Raw genomic sequence first — 21,260 nt, 5'->3', positions numbered from 1 at the left:
CGTCTTTATTATTTTCATTCTTATTTCCTTTCCATTTATGTCACCTTTACCGACGTCGCTCCGGGGTCATCGTTACAACGCGTCCTCCATATTGCTGTCGTTCTCAATACCGCTTTTCTAATTACCGTCGTCTTTAACGTTCCATATTGTCCTCGTCCCTATTACCGTCGTCATCGTCCCTATTACCGTCGTCCTCAATACAACCTTTCTAATTACCATCGTCTTTAACGTTCCATATTGTCCTCGTCCCTATTACCGTCGTCCTCATTACCGTCGTCCTCAATACCGCCTTTCTAATAACCGTCGTCTTTAACGTTCCATATTGTCCTCGCGTCCCTATTACCGCTGTCCCCAATACCGCCTTTTTAATTACCGTCGTCTTTAACGTTCCATATTGTCCTCGTCCTTATTACCGTTGGCCCCTATACCGCCTTTCTAATTACCATTGTCTTCTTTAACGTTCCAAATTGTCCTCGTCCCTATTACCGTCGTCAATATCGTTTCTTATTACATTGGCGTACTGCACTCTCGATATATGATACGTTTTGTACGCATGCGTTAACTGTTTATCCCTGATCAGGGCAAATTATTTCTTGAAAAACAGGTTTTATAAATCACATTCGATTAAGTCAATCAATAAATGTGTTTATTGTTTAAAATTACTTTACTTTTGTCACGATTCATAGTTTATAATAATATACTACAATGTCATTTTGTGTTATGTGACTTGACACAAGACTCGTACGTTGGTACCATGTACTTAATACCCAAGAAAGCGTCTTTTCCTCCTTGGCGTTCCATAGTTTCCAAAGTTTCTTGCACCAGATCACCGATGTTCTGTCGTTTCTGTTGACTGTAGTCGATGGCATCTCCAGAGTTACCTTATTTCAGAGAAATTTCATTCTATCATTAAGCTCTGTCCACACTATCAATACAAGTTGTATGTGGCATATATGGAGATGATGATGTCATATCACTACCATATTTGGGCATATCACTACCATATTTGGCAAACTAGTTTGATAGTGTAGGCAGGGCTTTAGTTATTAATTTCTAAAGTTCTAGAGTAGGCCTAAATTAACTACAGAAGAATAGAAACGTCTAGGCATAAATATACAGTAGAACCCTCCTTTAAAAGAGAGAGAACACCCTTATTAAAAGGGATACTTCCTGTGAACTACGGCCAACACCTATTCAGGGGATACCTCTATATACAGTAGAACCCTCCTTTAAAAGAGAGAGAACACCCTTATTAAAAGGGATACTTCCTGTGAACTACGGCCAACACCTATTGGGGACACCTCTATTAAGGTGATAATTTGTTTGATCCCAAACTCCACTTAAAAGTAAAATAATATTTAATTTATGTCGGACGGTAATATCGTAGTGAAAAGGTTCGAGCTTGTAAGTAACCACCAATTTTCACAGAAAATGGATCAATTTTCAAATAACCGGTTGAATGATAATCCGAAAAACAGAAAAAACCTCAACGATTTGTGATATTGGTGCACATGACGAAATTAATTGAGAGGAGGCGGGTAAAGGCCTGATTTATAGAGACGAGACATTTTCGATGACGATCCCCTGATTGAATATCTTCTGGGCAGTAAGCTTTTAACTTCAAAACGAGAAAGGAAATTCAATTTATTTAGATGCTGTACGTATTCCTATACTTACAGTTCATTGACTTGAATATGTTGAGCACTGGTAGTATGTTCCTATAGTATGGCACTAATGCTTCTCCGATAAGTTCCTCCGATTTTACTAACTGTTGCAGTATCTTCAGAGTTCGACAAACAATCGTTTTATTTCTAGTATTTAGTGCATCTGAAAAAAAACCCCGTTTTTATGTTCAAACCTATTAGGCCTATCTTTAGTTAGAGAATCGAACCAAACTTCAGTGATAAACTTTTATTAAAAGGAGACAACACTAGATCGCCCGAATGTGTCCCCATATTATATAATATAATTGTTTTGACTTACTTTTTATTGGTACAATAAGTTGTGGAATGACCGGAAGTACTTTATTATTGCTATGTTCTAGCAGGTCACTGATACCCTTGCGTGCAAAGAAGTCGTACGGGTGTTCCGTTTCACACAAGCCATCGAAGAATAGTGGTAGATAGTGATGAAAATCCAACCGTTCTATTTCAATCTAAAAGTCAGGTTTACTATTAATTAAACTTTATGTGACAAAAATGTGATGTGCCCATATATGGATATGATGATGTCATATCACTACCATATTTAGTCATACACTACCATTTTTGGGCATGCCCAGATAACACTTTTGTTGTACGTCAAATTAGTTTGATAGTGTGGACAGAGCTTTATTGAAACATAATTTCAAGTTGTAAGTGGACATTTCATAATTGTATACGGTATATTATTACAAAGCTAAAAAATAATACGATATAATAATTCTAGACAAACAAGGGTAAGGTACGATATGGGGAGGGGAAGGGGAGAGAGGTGTGTGGACGTACGTGCAGGTGAGATAGTCAACAATTCAATAAGAAACATTATATTACATAAGGTAACGCAGAATAAGCATGATGTTATATTTTTTTTTCTAAACCCAAATCGCGTTGATAATTAAGTTCGACAATAGAAGAATAAAATTGTTAATTAATTTATCTAGCCTAGGCGTAGCAAGAAAAAAATCGATAGTCTCGAACCCGAACCTTTAGGCTAAAAACAAAAGTTCAGATCCTTACGTTCCACGCGATTTTGTTTCCTTTCGAATCGTGAGTCAAAGTGATAGGAAAGTCTCCGCGATTGTAAAATTTTCGAAACAAATTGGATGATTTAGCTTCTCTTTCTCGAAACGCACCAGCCTGAGGTGGACCACCACCAGTGATCTATGGAGAAGAAAATCATAGTTATAATAGGCCTAATTAAGATGAACAATGCTTCCTGCCATCAAAAGGCAAGAAAATGTAGTAGGCCTAAGCACATGCCCTGAACCCTGAAAGTGTTGCTATCATAACCATAATGATGAATTTGAATTAACTCGTCTGGTTCTTTAAATGAATTTGCGGGTGCATTCCACACTGACAATGAAATACTAAACAGCCTGGTGATGGCAAAATGATCAGCCTACCACAATATTTAAGAGCGGTACTAGGCTAGGCCTACCTGTTTAACTCCAAACATCGAGAAAATTATTAATTTGCGTAATTTTAAGTGCGTACATTTTCTTCGATAAATTTTCGAACCATATCCAACTCTGTCGCGGAACACTTTTCGATTGGTGGAATGTTTCGAACGCGCACAATTTCATTCAATACTGCCCTCTCGCTAGATTCACTGGAAATAAAAAATCCTTGATATGGTTGAGTAGATAAATTTCGACCTTGCTCGGGGTCAAAAGATACACATGAACAATTTACGAAAGTTGTAAATGTGTCGGAAATATTTTTAAATTAGTAATTATTGCTTGATAGAAATGGCGAACATTTGTGAATTTTGCATTATGAATACTTCATCCATGTCTGTATCTGTTATGCTCATCAATTGTTTTGAAATTTCAGAATATTGTGCTTGTTTTTGCATCTGATTAGGTAAGTTGCCAGATGACGATAACGATTGCTCTTCTTGCACAACCACGCAAGCACACCGGGGATCGGACTGGGAATCGTACGTGGCCAATTCTTCACAGACCAAACAAGAAAGAAAGTGCTAGCCTAGTGTTTCTGTTCTTTATGCAGGTCTAAGTCCTACGTCTACTTTTTTCCACAATACATAGTAATAATATGTTCATAATAGTGCCATACACTTCTGTTAAAAGTAACAGTTCACCACAAGGCACCAGTTTTTTTTTAAACAATTTAAAAAGATGATCAGATTGATTGAATTAAAGTATAAAAAAAAGGCTAGCTAGGCCCAGTGTGTAGTGTAGTAGTATAGTTTCTAGGCCATTAGTTAGACCAGGAAAGAGTGGAGTGGAGAAATTATTTATTAAAGATGTATTGTCCCTTGAAACACAAAAAAATGAAGGTCAAAATATTCTAAATTTAAATTGGCCATATCAAAGTAATATTAAAGATATTCACTTTAAGTTGAAAATTCGAGCCAAAAGCAACAAGATTACGTAAATAACAGGTAAATTAGTTTGATTATATTTCGTCTGGAAAATCGTCACGAACGAAAGTAAACAAAGATTTCAAACCACGAGTACGCATTATGCATATGCTAATTATGATTGTTTACAACTCGTCACGGTTGAGAAGGTATTTTCACACAGATTGTGAGGAACTTTTATGATTATGCATACAGAGTAGCCAAACAAGCGCGTTTCATTATGGGATATGTTTTGATCGAAAAACGTCTGTATTTCAGTTAAATGATTTTTTTTTCGACAAATTTTTGGTGAAAGTTAATAACTATTATGATACTTCAAAATGACCCACCTTTTTTCGAAATCTGTTATTTTTTATTTTTTTGGAATTAGTCAAAGGGACAATACATCTTTAATTAATTTCACTGGTTAGACATAATGTAGCTAGATTAAAATAGTCTATGCATAGGTGCCCATTTTATGCCTAATTCTATTTTTGCATTAATTTATACACTTTCTAATAATAATAACCAATAATTTTTACTTGAATTGAAAATGTTTGCATTTAATTTTCCACTTCTTTTTTTACAGACTTTGCAATTATGGATGCCTAAATATTAATATACGATAATGGCAGGCTGGGGCCTGTAAATACCCAGACTTGGTTCTGTAGAAAGCTGAGCCCAGAACTAAAGGGAGTAACTCGGAAGAAAAGATGCACATAATTTTGTAGACATTAGCTGATGTGCCTTTAAAACAAACAAATTCGTGTGTGCCCTGTATTTTTTATAACTGTTGGATTGACTATAATAAGGTTGAAGTGACCAGGACTATAAAATGGAAGTATTTAACAAGAAAGCTGGATGTTCGGCATATTGTCGTTGCACAGAGCATGCTGACGACATCATTGCAGTGATCACTCGCGGTACAACTCACCAAATCAAAGTGTTCATTGAAGCATGTTGTTCGAATGGAGCACAAGTATCGGACGTATTTGGTCGCAATGCGTTGCATATGGGCGCATCGTGCGGCAAAGTGGATGTTGTTGATTGGTTGATTACTGAGAAACATGTAGAACTGAAGTCAAGAGATTTGGAATCAGGTTGGACTGCTCTACACCGTAGCCTGTTCTATGGGCAGATAAACAGTGCTGTTTTGTTAGCTCGTGTAAGTGTCCTTAATTTCAAGATTTTCAGTATTAATACAGTCAGCTCTCCCAAAACCAGACTTTTCTTGAGGTCCAAAATGTCCCAAGTTAATTTTTACCATTAGAAACACATTCCAAATACCTGACTTTACAGAAAACCGAGATATATTACTAGGCCATCCCAAAGGTATCTGGTATTACTTGCTTGATACTTGCTTGATGTTTTTGGGTCGGTTAGCAAGCTAAATTTAGCTTATATGACCCTTCCTGTCTTCTTCCCAAAATATAGATGCTTAGGGCTCCGGCTTCGAGTGTATTGGGAGAGTTGACTGTATTACATTGCTGACAATATAGTTCAAAAGTGTCTTGTGAGGAACAAAGCATTGGGGAGGACTTGGGCTGAGGCAGTGTTTTTTCTGTACTGTATGATGACTACTGCCAATATGTCTACATACAGTACAGTTTACTAAATACTGCAATGCTAGTATTAATTATTTGTATATCATTTTATTTTTTTCAGCTTGGCTCCAACTTGTACAAGCAAGATATTGAAGGTCTAACACCACTAGATCTTGTGATGAAGGACCAACCTAGCTATGTTGAGTATAATGCCTCTGGGCCAACTGAGTGCTACACTTGGGGTGCTAATACAAACTTTACCCTGGGACATAGTAACCAGCATTCCAGGAAACACCCAGAGGTGGTGGAGGAACTTGTTAAGAAGGGGCTTAGCATTAAACAGGTGAGAAGATACTATAATGATTTTTTCCATTAATTCATCCACTCTTCCATTCATACATCCATCCTTCCATGCATTCATATATCCATCCTTCCATGCATTCATCCATCCTTCCATGCGCTGCATTCATCAATCCTTCCATGCATTCATTCATCCATCCATCTACCCTTCATGCATTCATCCACCCTTCCATGCATTCATCCATCCATCCTTCCATTCATCTTTCCATGCATTCATCCATTCTTCCATGCATTCATCCATCCTTCCATGCTCTGCATTAATTCACCATCCTTCCATGTATTCATCCATCCATCCGTCCAGGTATTCATCCATCCTTTCTATGCATTCATCCATCCATCCTTCCATGCATTCATCCATCCTTCTATATACCCATCCATCCTTCCATGTATCCATCCATCCGTCCATGCTTTCATCCATCCATTCTTCCATCCATTCTTCCATCTATTCTTCCAAGCATTTATTCTTTCATTCATCCAACCATCCATGCATTCATCCTTCCATGCATTCATCCATCCTTCTATGTATCCATTTATCCTTCCATGCATTCATCCATCCTTCCTTGCATTCATCCATCCATTCTTCCAAGCATTTATTCTTCCATCCTTCCATTCATCCCATTCATCCTTCTTTGCATTAATCCATCTATTCTTCCAAGCATTTATTCTTCCATCCTTCAATTCATCCATCCATCCATCCATGCATTCATCCTTCCTTGCATCCATCCATCCATCCATGCATTCATCCTTCCTTGCATTCATCCATCCATTCTTCCAAGCATTTATTCATCCATCCACAGATTACTGCCCAAGCATACATTACACCACTTGGTCTGATTTACATGATTTGTTTTCCAGGTTGTTATGTGCAAGTTCCACACTATTCTTTTAACACACTGTGGTAAAGTGTTTACATGTGGACATGGCCAAGGTGGCAGGCTTGGACTCGGAGATGAAAATACCTATCTTGTACCTCATCAGATTGAAGGCTTTGGTAACTTGAAATGCACTCAGATAGCAGCAGGCAGAGATCACATCGTTTTCCTCTGTGAAGGGTTAGTTTTCAGAAAAAACTAAAAATGTTTTAACTTCTTTTTTTACCATTAAAATACATACCGAATACCAGACTTCCTAAAAAAGCAGATATATTAGGCCAGCTTAAAGCTGTATTTCTATGTTGAAATTATATTTTTATTCTCTATTAATAAGTGTAATACATAATTGTGCAAGTGTGAGTGGCCGAGCAGTTAAGATAGTGGAAACGTAATTACTTAGCCATAACATCGGCAAGTGTTCAAGCCTCACTCGCTCTATGGTTCTGGTAGTAGAATGAGTCTTCTTGGATAAGATCTAAAACTATAGGTCCAGTGTACACATCTAGTTCATGTGCATTTTAAAGAACCTAGTGCATCTTTCGAGACGATTAGGGGGTTACCCCGGTGTACTAGTACACAAACAGCCACTGATCATAACTGGGCCCAGTCTTTGACTGAAGAGGTTACCCAGTATAAATAAATTTTTAAAAATTATTAAATATAAATAATACACTGTTTTATTTTGTTCTTACCTAGTGGCATTGTCTATTCTTGTGGACAGAATGATTATCATCAGTTAGGATTGTCACTAGGTATCACATGTCATGTTCCTAAGCCAATATCACTAAAGAGTCTCAAAGGCAAGCTGGTAGTGGGCGTGGCTGCTGGCAGGTTTCATACTGTACTTTACACTAATGATGCTGTATATACATTTGGGCTCAATGCTGGTCAATTAGGTAAGAAGGAATGTATGTATACTACAAGCAAAGAAATACACTCCATGTGGTAGAGGGGGCTATAATATGACATATTGTATACTGTAGTAATATTGTACTGTAGAAGTGATACATACTGTACCCTCTATGCAATGAAATACACTCCATGTGATAGAGGGGGCTATAATATGATATATTGTATACTGTAGTAATATTGTACTGTAGAAGTGATACATACTGTACCCTCTATGCAATGAAATACACTCCATGTGGTAGAGGGGGCTATAATATGATATATTGTATACTGTAGTAATATTGTACTGTAGAAATGATACATACTGTACCCTCTATGCAATGAAATACACTCCATGTGGTAGAGGGGGCTATAATATGATATATTGTATACTGTAGTAATATTGCACTGTAGAAGTGATACATACTGTACCCTCTATGCAATCAAATACACTCCATGTGATAGAGGGGGCTATAATATGATATATTGTATACTGTAGTAATATTGTACTGTAGAAGTGATACATACTGTACCCTCTATGCAATGAAATACACTCCATGTGGTAGAGGGTGCAATAGTAAGAAAGTATTATATAATACATTTACAATACATTTATAAGCAATAAATACAATAATATAACTCTGCCCTATCAAACTTTATGTGTCAAAAAATGTGATGTGCCCATATCTAGACATGATGATGTCATATCACTACCATATTTGGGAATATCACTACCATATTTTGGCACATCACACTTTTTTTGTCAAACTGGTTTGATAGTGACAGAACTTTAAGAATGAAATACACTCCATGCAAAAGAAGGTGGTCGAGTATGAAAATATGATACATACAGTATGTATTCTAAACAAAATACACATGTGATAGAGGGTGGGATAGTATGAGTAGAGCTCATCGGAAATAAGTGTTTTCAATTTTATTTTAGGCCACCCTAAAGATGATAAATACCAGTTAAACCCACGTCAGGTAACAACCTTACATCACAAAGATTTCCGTATCTGTGCCCTAGCAACCAGCGATGCTGCTACAATTTGTGCCACAACGAAGGGCGATATTTATGCCTTGCATGAATACCAGTGTAGAAAGATTGCCTCTAAGTAAGACTAGAGTTATTTTCATTTTACATGACCATAGAGAGAGTTTAGACAGAGAGTTTCCAACCAAAAAAAGAAACATTGTGAGACTTTATAACTTGGCCAAACCAAACAGAGCATGATATTTAATCTATAGTAATGGGTATGCCATGCACTTTCCAAAACATGGCATAGGCTGTGTTCAGACGTAAAATCAGTTGATGATGCATGATTTTACACTAGTAAGGTCAAATTGTTCCTTATCTTATGGATGATGAGTTTGCGGTTTAAGGTGTAATTGAAAAATCCACCTCATGAGGTGGGTTTTTGAAACAGCTGGTTTATCTCAAAATGTACACCACACGAGTAAATTGTTACGGGCTCATGCAGTATGCCGATAATACCAGAGTTCTTTGTTTATGTAGAGCATCTTGTGAATGAATTTTCACCAGTCTTTTGGGACAGTGAAATCATTGATAGTCCTTGGCATGTGCCAAATAAATAATTAATCAAAATGAAGTAGCTAATATTCTTCTTGTCATGGTTTTCAGATGTTTAAACATTAAACAATTAGCTGTCATTGGTGGCCATTTAGACTCTGATGTTGAACAAACAATGTTACAAAAACAGGGCGGAGAGGAATTACAAGTGGTAGCACTGAATGCATCAGGCACGGTAAGTTTAATTATGCCAAGCAGACATTGTGTATTGACCAGGGAGATTGTATTGACCAGGGAGATTCAGTGGCGTAATGGCTATGAGCGCTCAATGGCTAAACCCAGGAGCCCCTGAGCTTATGAAGGTGCCTAGTCGGAAAAAACAGGCATTAAAATGTTTTGAAAAAGGCTAAAATCACCCGAGGCCTCCAGCGATGGAGGGCCACTTAGGGTTCCTAAACCAGGCGCCTCATGATTCATTACGTATTGCCTTATAAGGCAATTGAAGCTTAGCAGTTGCAATATAAGGATTAAACCTTGTTGAATGCAGCTTACATTAAGTCTTCTAGTAGTTAACTAATGTATATTTATAATTGACTATGGTGTACACCAGTAAAGAAAAGACTACACTAGACTATATGTAATATGTACTATGTACTACTACACAAGGTATTTAAAAAAATAAATATTTTCTGTTGTTTCTTTCCCCTTTCCCCTATTCTTCTGAATAGGGCTATCTTAACTAAGAAAAATGAATGAATGAAAATAACAGAGTGAGTAAAATGTAATAATATTATAAGGTAACAGAGTAAGAAGAGTGAATCAAGTATTAAATGAAAAGAAATTTTAGAATATGTAAGAAAATGCAACCAATGCATTAGAGCATAGAACTGAAAATTAGGGTCATAGTTCATATATTTTAACTTTCACATTTTCTGTTTTTAGGTTTTTGTTTGGAAATTGTCTAACCGATGTCTGAAGAGATGTGTGTGGGATGTTAAAAGCCAGCTGTTTGTGTCTGATATTGCTATTAATAAACATGGCATCATCATCTGTACCACACAAGGTCAAGGGTTTCTAGGGTTCATGTCAAAGACAGGTCACCAAATAAGAGGTACAGTACAGAAAAGTATATTGAAATATAAACGTTACTAGTTGTGTTTTGTTATTGGTTTTTTTTCAAATTATGATCAATTTTGATTAATGTAAAGCTCTGTCTACACTACACAAGTTTGAAAAAAAAGGGTGATGTGCCCAAATATGGTAATGATATGCCAAAATATCATGGTAGTGATATGACATCATCATATACATATATGGGCACATCACATTGTTTTGTCACACAAACTTTGATAGTGTAGACTGAGCTGAAGATCTAATGTTGAACAGGTTTTTAAAAAGCCTTTATGATGAGTAGGGGCTTGAATTCAAACTGGTGTATCTGATTGGCCAATGTGTTGCCAAGAGGGAGCCATATCTTGTAGTCCCTCTCATGATTACATTGAAGTTGGCTCTCTAGTTTAATTTATAACCTCTTTGCTCCACACACAGACTGAGAGTTGATAATAAGTATACATGTAGTTGGCTCTCTAGTTTAATTTATAACCTCTTTGCTCCACAAACAGACTGAGAGTTGATAATAAGTATACATGAAGTTGGCTCTCTAGTTTAATTATAACCTCTTTGCTCCACACACAGACTGAGAGTTGATAATAAGTATACATGAAGTTGGCTCTCTAGTTTAATTTATAACCTCTTTGCTCCACACACAGACTGAGAGTTGATAATAAGTATACATGTAGTTGGCTCTCTAGTTTAATTTATAACCTCTTTGCTCCACACACAGACTGAGAGTTGATAATAAGTATACATGAAGTTGGCTCTCTAGTTTCACAATAATTGTACATTAAGAATTTAAAATGTATTCTATTTTTCATCCAATTCAGATGTAAAACCCAAGACACCAACGTCAACAACTCCAGATGCATTTTCCGTTGCTGTGAGAGCGAAGCATGTTGATAGAGAAGAAGTTGAACTAGTACACTTAGAGAGGATTCCATTTATACATAGGGGTGTTCATGTTGCCTGTGATAAATCTGGCAAAAATTATGCTTTTCTGCAATCTGACCCTAAGACAAGGTATGGTAATAAGATTGTACTTCCAAAACAATTGTGATAAATTGCACCTTTGTCGGGAGACGAAAAATCAACTTGAAATATCCTAAATTATCAGGAGAAATATCTGTAAATCTTTATCTATTGTAGCTTGGTTGAAATTCCTCTTGTAAGAGCGTCGGTACAGTTAAAAGAATTTGCAGCTCTCTTCAAAGAAGTTAACTCATGTGATAATATACATGATGTGATACTGAAGGTAAGTTCAATGACCTTTGGTTTGTGTATTATCTATCTACCTATTTCTGCTTACACAACAGCTTTACATCCAATCTGAAGGACGAGGTAGTGAGAATAAGACATCTTGCCTATATGTCAGACTTGGACCCATACCTCTCGCATGCAAGTCTTGATTCCCTACCATTATGCCATATAACTCACTAAATGACAACAAGATTTTAACACATTTTTTTAAAGATTGGTGCAAGACAATGGCCTGCTCACAAGTACATCCTCTCAGCTCGATCAGAATACTTCAAAAAATTATTTTTCGAAGAAGCCAGAGAAAAAAAAGATTGTGAAGATCCGACTGACATTGAAACGTTGATGCCAAAACCAGTAGAGGTCGTCACTGTCGGTGACATGACCACGGCTCCAATACTGGACCTCCTGCTGCAGTTTATCTATGAGGATGAGTGCGATTTATTTAAACCAGGATTTAAATTTGAAAGTGGCAAACAAAATGCAGTTGATTATGTAAAGTCTGATAACTCTCAAGAAATCACGATCAATGTTAAACAATCTGCTTATGCTGTGAATCAAGAACTGATTAAAGCAGGGAAGGGAAAGAAAACAGATGGAAGGAAGCAGAAAGGAGGGAAAAAACAAAAGAATCAAACAAACGAAGTAAAAGATGATTTAATGTTAGCAGTTAAATTGGTTCAAAATGCTGCGAAACAATTCAAAGTTACACGGTTGACACAAAGGTAATGTTTTAGCCTTGTTCTATGTTAAGCTCTGTCTACACTATCAAACTAGTTTGACAAAAAAAAGTGTGATGTGCCCAAATATATTTAGATATTTTAGAACGGTGCCATTGTAGTCAAATATCTCAATTATCTTCAAACCCATTACAATTTCAGATTGGAAGGGGTTAAAGTTCAAAATAGTCAGCTGCAGAATTTGAAAAAGAGCAGTAAAAAGCCAAGTTACAACAGAAACCAGTGCTCATACCTATCAGATGTCACCCTTGAAGCAGAAGACGGCACCACCTTTAGGTGCCACAAGTGTGTATTGGTGGCTAGGCTGGAATACTTTCATAGTATGCTAGCAAGTGGTTGGATAGAGGTAGTACATTTACAATTATCTTCTTAGAGCAATTCAATACTGTAGTGTAATTTTAACATCTTATAAGCTGAACACTAGATACCACACTCCATTAGAAACAAAGGCAACATCCGTCCTATAGCTTATTTTAAGGTCTTCCACCCAGCTCAATTTCAACATAGCAATGTAAAATTTCTGGATCTACCACTGACCTGCTCAGCCATCCACCACCACCTCACCTGTGGCTCACCAACTCTACATGCACCGTATTCTGATGATCCTTTATCTCAACACATACAGGCCTTTAGACTAGGTTCTAGCCTGTAATTATAAATATTTTGGCACATATGGCATTTCATATGTATAATATAATACTCACAAAAATCGAAACTTCGACTGGTGGACTAACATAAAAAAGACAATAACTACAGACTTGGGGCAAGTCTAACAGGCCTTCAGTAATAGAATGACCCTCATTGCTAGAAATATATCATATATTGTAGTTTGGTTTTTCTTTTCAGACTTCCAGTAAAACAGCATTGAAGCTGCCAATGCCCAGCAAAGCTCTTTCCATAATTCTTGACTATCTGTATACGGATGAAGCAGCCAGATTGAGAGATTGCCACGACATTGAGTTTCTGTGTAACCTGCTTACAGTTGTGGACCAGTTGTTGATCACACGACTCAAAGAGCTTTGCGAAGTTGCCATTACAAACCTCAGTTAGCCATTTACTTTCTATTTACTTTTCATTTATCATTATTTGCTAAATTTGTTTCATTACTTGCACTCTCTATGACCAAGTATAATCCCATTATTAAGTGTATAATCCCACCCCCTAACTTAGCCTACATTCAGACACAAGATTATGGTAAATTCCATAGTTACAGTAATGCAATTTGAGTATAATGCAACTTCCTAAATTTCCTTAAATGTTATAGCCAGCCTAGGACTATGTGGTCATATGTGGCAATGCTATGGATCATATTGATCCCTTATGACATTTTGTGTCATCCAATCTTCATATGAAGTGTGAAGTTTAAATTGACTGACATTCCTGCATGGTGTCTAATGCTATTTCATAGATGGCTATGTTGTTGACTTGAAACTTGAAATTAATAATCATTTTCAGATTGTTTCCTTACTATGTAACAAAAATAATATAAGAGCTCTTCTTTTTCTATCTCTTATTATCCATGCACATTAATTTAAGAATATTATTTTCCAATTTTATCTCCATTATTTAAATATTTTTCCTGTTGCAGTCTCTCTGAAGAATGCAGCTGAGCTTTTAGAGTTTTCAACCATTTACCAAGCTGACCAGCTTAAGAGAACTTGTCAACAGTTTATAAGTCTAAACTTATCAGTCATGATAGAGTCTCAAGCTTTAGACGTTCTCAGCATATCCGTCATGGATGACCTCGCAAGGTCTTACAAAAAAATGGTGAATATATCTTTTTTTCTATTTCTGCAAGCACATGTAACCTATCAATAAAATACTGTGAATGATTTTTTCCAGTAATGTTCAACAAAGTATGTAAATGATATCGTTAGTAGTCATACTTATGTACTGTTTATTACAGTCATCTTTTTGTGTAAGTCACGATTGTTAAGAAGTGCTTAAGTAAAAGTTTATTTAAACCAATTACTTTAACTTATGGAATGGACGTTGTCATATAAGATTAAAAAAATAGGTATTAACAAATATATGCTTAGATTATTTTTAAAACTGCCTTAAGCAAAACCATTGACATAAGATGTCAGCAAATCTGAACTCTGATGTAAGTAAATCTGACCCCTGATGTAAGTAAATCTGACCCCTGATATCAGTAAATCTGACCCCTGATGTAAGTTAATCTGACCCCTGATGTAAGTCAATCTGACTCCTGATGTCAGTATATCTGACCCCTGATGTCAGTCAATGGTAGTAGTTCCAGTTTGTTGAAGTAGGAAATTCTTTCTTGTAGATACCATCGATGTCAAGAAGAGTCATAACGCCATACTCAGACTGTCCTGACATCAGTCTCATCGATGAACATCCACGATCTGATGAAGAGGTCAATCCAGATACACCTGATAAGAATGCCGAACATCACCAAGACTTAACGCACGAACAAGCAGCACGAAAGGCCAAAGCACGTAGACGTGCGAGAAAATCAAGTGCACGAAAATTAAGTTGTTCTGTTAGTGAATCTATTGATGAAAAATACGAGGGTGAGGATAAAACGAGGAGCAGTATTTCTGAAGATGGTGGCGCCGATCAGAAAGCAGCTGGAAGAATGGCTAGCTCACCAGTTGCGATACCATCAGTGACTGACACTCAAAAAATTGATAAAAATGTAAGTTTTATTCTTTTGATTATCTTTGTGTATAGTATTGTAGGATCATGAAATTAATCATAATCGCTCACATTAAGGTTTGGTACAGTAGCTGTATTCACTATTCACAGGGACAAAACAAAAAACAAAACTACAGCCAACCTCTATTCAGGGGGCATCCCTGGGGGACACTTTCTTTTGAAACGAACAAGGAGCAAAATATATTTCACACACGGCCAACCTCTATATTCAAGGAACACCTCTATTAAGTGTCCTGAATATGTCTCCTTAATAGGAGTTCTAATATAATGTATTTGCACCACATCACCCCTTAAATAATTATATCAATTGAAATCTTGCTGGTACGTCCCATCGAAATTGACTTAGTCCCTGGGTCTAGCATGTGTGATGTATGTGTAATTGTTTGTACTGTAAAATCCGGAATAAATTGAATTGAATTGAAAAGGTACAGCAATTTTGTTGATACTTTCCACATCAGGGGGAAACCAGAAATATGATTTGTGTTTCATAAACTTATATATCAATTTTCACTTGTACAAATCGAATTGAACAGTAATATTCTTATTAACAACTTGTTATTCACAGTACACCTGTCAGAATTCTTTAATTCATTTTTTTTTATGTGTGAAAAATTAATTTGTGAATTGTTTCAAAGGAAATTATTGCATTGGCATTTGTAGCAATAAACAAATTAGTTCAAATTGATTACTTAAAATTTGTTTCAGACAATAAACAGTCTAATAGATAATTTTCTTCATAATTTGACTAATTTTGATTCACTTATGGTATAAAAAAAAGTATTGTTCTTTAGAATTTTGTCCATAATTGAATTTTATTTTAGTTTGGGTCTGACCAACTTCCAATAATCGGAAGACTAGTTCTAATTGAATTTTTAAAATAGTTTAGACATTTGATTTAATAAAGTTAAAGTCTGCCATTCACATTATTAAAACGTCTATGTTAGAACATTGACTTCTGATCTTATTAGGGTTGACAGACAAAATAAGGAATATTAAACAAATTTATAATGAAAATCAAAGAAACAAAATTTTTAAATTTGTATTCGTTAAATTGTTGTAACAATCAAGTTATATATTGTAGTCAAGAATATTTATTCTCCTTTACACATTAACTATTTTTTTTTGTTTTGAATTTTTATATATAGGAAAATGTACAAAAAATAGAATTAAGTGGTTTTGAATGTCATGACGGTGGAGGGGATGCTAAGCCTAGTAAAGAATATATCAAAATACTTGACACTGAGCTGAAGCCAGGCATGTGGGGCTGGAAGAGGTAATAATCCCACTTTCAATTTAGTAACTTGTAGATTGAATAGCCTACTATATAATTAGAGGTCGTATTCAAGTTACATTTAAAGCTCTGTCTGCACTATCAAACTTTATGTGACAAAAAAATGTGATGTGCCCATATATGGACATGATGATATCATATCACTACCATATTTAAGCATATCATTACCATATTTGGGCACATCACACTTTCTGTCAAAGTAGTTTGATAGTGTAGACATGGCTTTAGTCTTGCATAAAAACTAGTAGTGTCCCGCCAAAGGATATAATGTCCAAAACCCTTTGTGCCCCTTTACTGGTGTGTAACTGGAAACAAGAATGTCATCTGCTAAAACTACACCTTAGTTAACTAGCTAGCTTGTACATGTCATAGATTTAGATTTTGTGTTAACTAGCCCAGTTGGAAACTGGTACCAATTACCACTAGCCCAGAAAGAAGTATAAGTTGGCTACCAATGTCTTTAACAAATATTTAGTGTAAATGTTAAAATCAAACTCTAATATATAAAAACATTATACTGTAATACCATATAATAGAGTATTTTCCCAGGTACCTGGTACAGAATTTAACCTAAACCTCGAGCATGGTATTATAGTCGGTCATGTACATTAATAATATTATTTTATTTACTTTATTCTTTTAGCCCTCCACAGAGAGAAAATCAAGCCAGTTTACATGGATTAAGAGGGATCATGCAGGCCCAATCAAAGAGTACACCAGTACTTAGGAAGACACCAGTAAAAGCTGGTATGTCATCTGGAAAGAAATCACAGAAGCAGAAAAAGAAGGAGCTATTGATGATGTCACAGAAGGAAGAAGTGACTTCCCAAGAAGACGTAGTACATGACCCTGTGGTGTCACCATGGTATATAATGCTTTATACACACTGTATTTTTGTCAGTCAAACTAACCTAGAGTTGTTGGACCAGAAAATATCTTTTTGCTAACTTCCCCATAGCAAACGTTAATGCCTGTTATGTATGAAAAAAAATTCAGTCATGGAGAATGGCCAAGCTAGTGTTGTAGGCCAATGTAAAAAGTGTTAAACCTTAGTCATAGAGATTTGACCAGACTGAACTACTTGGTTAGTTTGCCTGAAAAAGTGTGAATGGGACTTAATTGCTAATTGCTCTGTTTTTTTTGTATAAAAGGGGAAAAGAAGTTGGAAGTGCACCTATTAAGTCTTTTAGAGAACTTCTTGATGATGAGGTAAAGGGTAAACCTGTTAACAAAGCCGTGTGTATTGCAACCTCACCATCATCATCTTCAGTGCGAGGAACTGAAATTCTCAGGCAAGTCAAAATCATAGATAAAAACAATAATATAGCTATATGGACATCTGTCACCACACCCTGGCAACGAAAAACTTGTGTCCCTACAGTTCCCAAAGTTGGCCTAAGCTCAAGAAATAGACCGGTTTAAAACAATAAAGTTACCGATTGTTTATACATTAGATAAATAAGGGGAAACCCTTGGAACCTTAACCGCTTTATAGAGGTGTTCCCTTTAATGAGGTTTACCGTAGTGTTAAAACATATAAAATACCCTTTCTTTGTTTCACAGGAAAGTGTCTCTTTAATAGGGTTGTCCCAAAGAAGGAGTTGTACTATAATTAAATTTAAATTAACTTTTGTCTTGTTGTATTTCAGTTGGGGACTTGTAAGAAGACCAAAGCCAGATCTACTGGTTGATACACAAGTTTCAACGTCTCCTACACCTGAGCCTACAAAGTAAGCAAACTTATTTCTTACCTGATGTTTTTAGTATATACTTTTCAACTGTGGTATATAGACTCTTAGCCTTCACATTGTTTTTATCTCCACATGTTAGCCCATGGTTGGCCAGATCTCCACAGTCTCCAGAAGATAATGCGCTCCGGTTCTCCGAGATCCTAGAATCCGAGGTACAACATGAGTTAAACTTGGATAAATCGTTGCGAAAGTCATTTTCTCTCATTCAGGTATGTACTATCATTATACTTCTGTTTTTACGCACCTCTATCCAAACTGCTGTAGGTTGTAATTGAAAAAGTTAATAATTATGATCTTTGATATTTGCATGCACACCAAATCTTGTATGGGAGATTCTAGATCACAATACTACTTTGGAATGTTTTGTTATTTGTGCCCTGTTTTAATAATTGAATAATATCCTTTCAAAGAATAAAGTATTATATATGGGTGTAGTTTTAAGTGTGCACCTCCCTGTATCACAGAATCATGATACAGTACATCATATGTGATACATATGTGACACTGTATCACAGGATTTGCCCTTGATACTTTACAAATTATAGATACAGTATCAAGAATTGGCTAAAGTGTGAAAAGGTATGTCACACAAGATTGTTAACTAAAATGTAAAAAGAAATTTTCATTTTGACGTTCCTTATCTAAGATTGAAGATCGAGCTGTTCAAGAGCTGCTTCTTCACTACAAAGCAGCAGATAATGCAGATGAGGTCATTACCGTAGAAAGAGTGTCAAAGGTCATTGCAGCACCAGTTTGGAAGAAAGAGAAGAGGTGACAGTATCAAATATAATCATCATGATTCACTACTGTAGAAAAGAATACTTGAATTTTAAATTATTTAATAAAGCATAAATATTCTTAGGTGCTAACCTAGTTAGACTTACAGTACAACCCTTCCTTTTGGACACTATTGAAGAAACACCTCTAATAACGGGACATTTAATTAATTTTTGATTTTGACTAACCCTTATTCAGAGGAAATCCCTATTAAGGTGAAACTTGGTTCAGTCCTGAAGGTGTCCCCTTAATAGAGGTCTTAATGTGTATTATAAAAGACTTGCTCCTTCAGTAATTATAGAAATATTTGATATCAAATAAAAAAAAATGTCAAAATTATTTCATATCAGAATAAGTTTCAAACTTATTCTTAGACACTGATTTTAAAAATTATTTTTAGTAAAAGTATTATTTTCAGTAGATGTGTTTGCGACCAAATTAATAGTGACATTATTTGCATTCATGTCACAGATAAGGTAATTCAATGAAAATGATTAGACAAAAGTAAGGCACTGGTTCAAAGGTCAAACATTACCTATCACTAGTTCTCACTCTTTCTGTATAACATGTCACCAAAGTTGTCACAATCGTCTGCTGAGTGCCGATAGAGGGCTCTTGTGTCATCAGAGTTGTCTGTTAAGCAGGAAAATCATGTTAATTGAAATTGATATTTTATTTTTCACTGAATGATTTTGTGTTTAAAAAGTGATTCATGTTTAGAGTGACATTGAATATTATTATTTTACAAAAGAAAACTTTAAACTAAGCGTAGTAAAGTTAATATTATTCAAAATATATTTCAGTAATTTAAGAATATTAATTTAATTTTTGTTTCTGGTAAAGCTCAAATTGAAGATTCACTTATAGAGTAATACTGAAGAAAACTGTTTTACTTTTAAAAACACACCTTTTTTGTAATGGCTAGTAAATTTGTGTTAATATATTTCCAAGTCTAATTCAGTAAATGTGTAAATGGGGTCTAAGAATATTAGTTTTGTTAAACCTCTAATAAGGGGGAATTTTAATTGAAAAATTGCTAATTATTTATGTAAGATAAAATATATTGCAATTAATTTTTGTTTAATGGAATGACAAATTAATAGTTCCTTTTATTTTTGTGTTTTATATTAAAATACAATCTAACATGACTATTTAGAAAAATATTTATGGGAATTTTATGATATCAGTATTAGCTTAAACAGTAGACTGCATTTCATAATAACTATATGAGAAGTAATTTATTTTATTCATTTCAATAAATCATTTTCATCATCATTTACATTATAAATCCTAATTAAAACTTGTAATGTAATAGATTATAAGATTAGAGATACATTTCCCCCTCCTCAAATATTTGTATTAATTTATTTAATATGCCATTTTAATGTCCCATAATAGTTATTCACTTTGACCAAAAATTGAATCAGAAAAAAATACCTGAAAATACATACATAAGTGAAATCATTTTTTTTTTTCGAAGTGAATAAAATAAGTATTTTAAGAATTATTTGTGTTCAGATTTCAGCAATAAACTATGAAAGTACTTAAATAAATTACTGTATTAAAAATAAATGTATTGACTATCAATTGTAAATAATTCTTTTATAAATTTTTTTATAAATAAAAAAATGCTAAACTAAAGAAAACATCTAAAAAATCTACAAAAGTACCCTTTAGTTTTTCCAAAAAGTTTGTAACTTGTATGTAATTAAATTTGGTTCGCATTGCCTGTGACATTAATTTCTAAAATACCGTTATATGATTTTTGTTCCTGATAATTCTTTTTGGCGACGTGACACAACAAAAAAAGAAAAAGATTCAACAGATTAAAAAACATCTTTGATAAGATGAATTCCCTCCAGAGAGAAAAACTGAACAAGCTAATAATTGTTGTGTAAGTATCAACAGAATATTTTTTCTAGGTAAAGATACATATACAGTATTACTTTCATTTACAACCTTGAGTGTACAGTAATGTTTGAAAATGATACCGTAGGGTGATCATCTTAGTGCCTGACTAATGCGACTTTAGCTTTACTTCGTTAAGCCAAGTCTCTTGAATGTTACTTTGCCCTTTTACAAGTTGTTGCATAATCTCCGAACATAACGGGAAATGAACCTGATTAAAATGGACATTATGGGCGACCGCTCTTCGTCCATTGGGAAAACACTCAGTCGTTTGAACTTTACCGTCCAGTACAAAATGTATTACTATGCCAATGTTTACATTTAAAGCACTATGCATTTATAATTATTAAATAAAAAAGCTACTTCTATCAGGTCCTACCTTTCTTCTTAACTCCACCCCTACCATCGTATACAGGTAATACAGTACTAGTATCTGGTTGGCCAATTGTACAAAATATAAATCCTGCGCATGCGTAATTTATTC

The 21,260-nt window shown here is 35.0% G+C and overlaps 2 protein-coding genes across 2 annotated transcripts; one reads left to right on the top strand and one right to left on the bottom strand.

Annotated features, from left to right (window-relative positions):
- Nucleotides 1-702: 702 nt before the first annotated feature.
- Nucleotides 703-3,225, bottom strand: LOC144847886 (parkin coregulated gene protein-like). The gene is made up of 5 exons (XM_078704452.1): nucleotides 3,139-3,225; nucleotides 2,718-2,861; nucleotides 1,984-2,155; nucleotides 1,678-1,827; nucleotides 703-881 (listed from the first exon to the last, which is right to left on the bottom strand). Exons 1-5 carry the CDS (start codon nucleotides 3,154-3,156, stop codon nucleotides 709-711), a joined length of 657 nt encoding a protein of 218 aa, XP_078560578.1. The 5' UTR covers nucleotides 3,157-3,225; the 3' UTR covers nucleotides 703-708.
- A 1,623-nt stretch (nucleotides 3,226-4,848) lies between these two features.
- On the top strand, nucleotides 4,849-20,278 carry LOC144848000 (inhibitor of Bruton tyrosine kinase-like). Its single transcript, XM_078704651.1, has 20 exons — nucleotides 4,849-5,227; nucleotides 5,728-5,949; nucleotides 6,822-7,018; nucleotides 7,535-7,734; nucleotides 8,670-8,841; nucleotides 9,369-9,492; nucleotides 10,200-10,368; nucleotides 11,201-11,393; nucleotides 11,520-11,625; nucleotides 11,844-12,352; nucleotides 12,509-12,713; nucleotides 13,214-13,412; nucleotides 13,956-14,134; nucleotides 14,658-15,029; nucleotides 16,195-16,322; nucleotides 16,984-17,205; nucleotides 17,492-17,632; nucleotides 17,990-18,070; nucleotides 18,171-18,300; nucleotides 18,738-20,278. The coding sequence occupies exons 1-20, from the start codon at nucleotides 4,898-4,900 to the stop codon at nucleotides 18,864-18,866; spliced, it is 4,008 nt and encodes a 1,335-aa protein (XP_078560777.1). The 5' UTR covers nucleotides 4,849-4,897; the 3' UTR covers nucleotides 18,867-20,278.
- The last annotated feature ends 982 nt before the right edge of the window (nucleotides 20,279-21,260 follow it).

Source organism: Antedon bifida, chromosome 7 (assembly GCF_963402885.1).
Source record: "Antedon bifida chromosome 7, ecAntBifi1.1, whole genome shotgun sequence".
In the NCBI taxonomy this organism is placed as follows: Eukaryota; Metazoa; Echinodermata; class Crinoidea; order Comatulida; family Antedonidae; genus Antedon; species Antedon bifida.
This window is presented reverse-complemented; position numbering and strand designations above follow the sequence as displayed.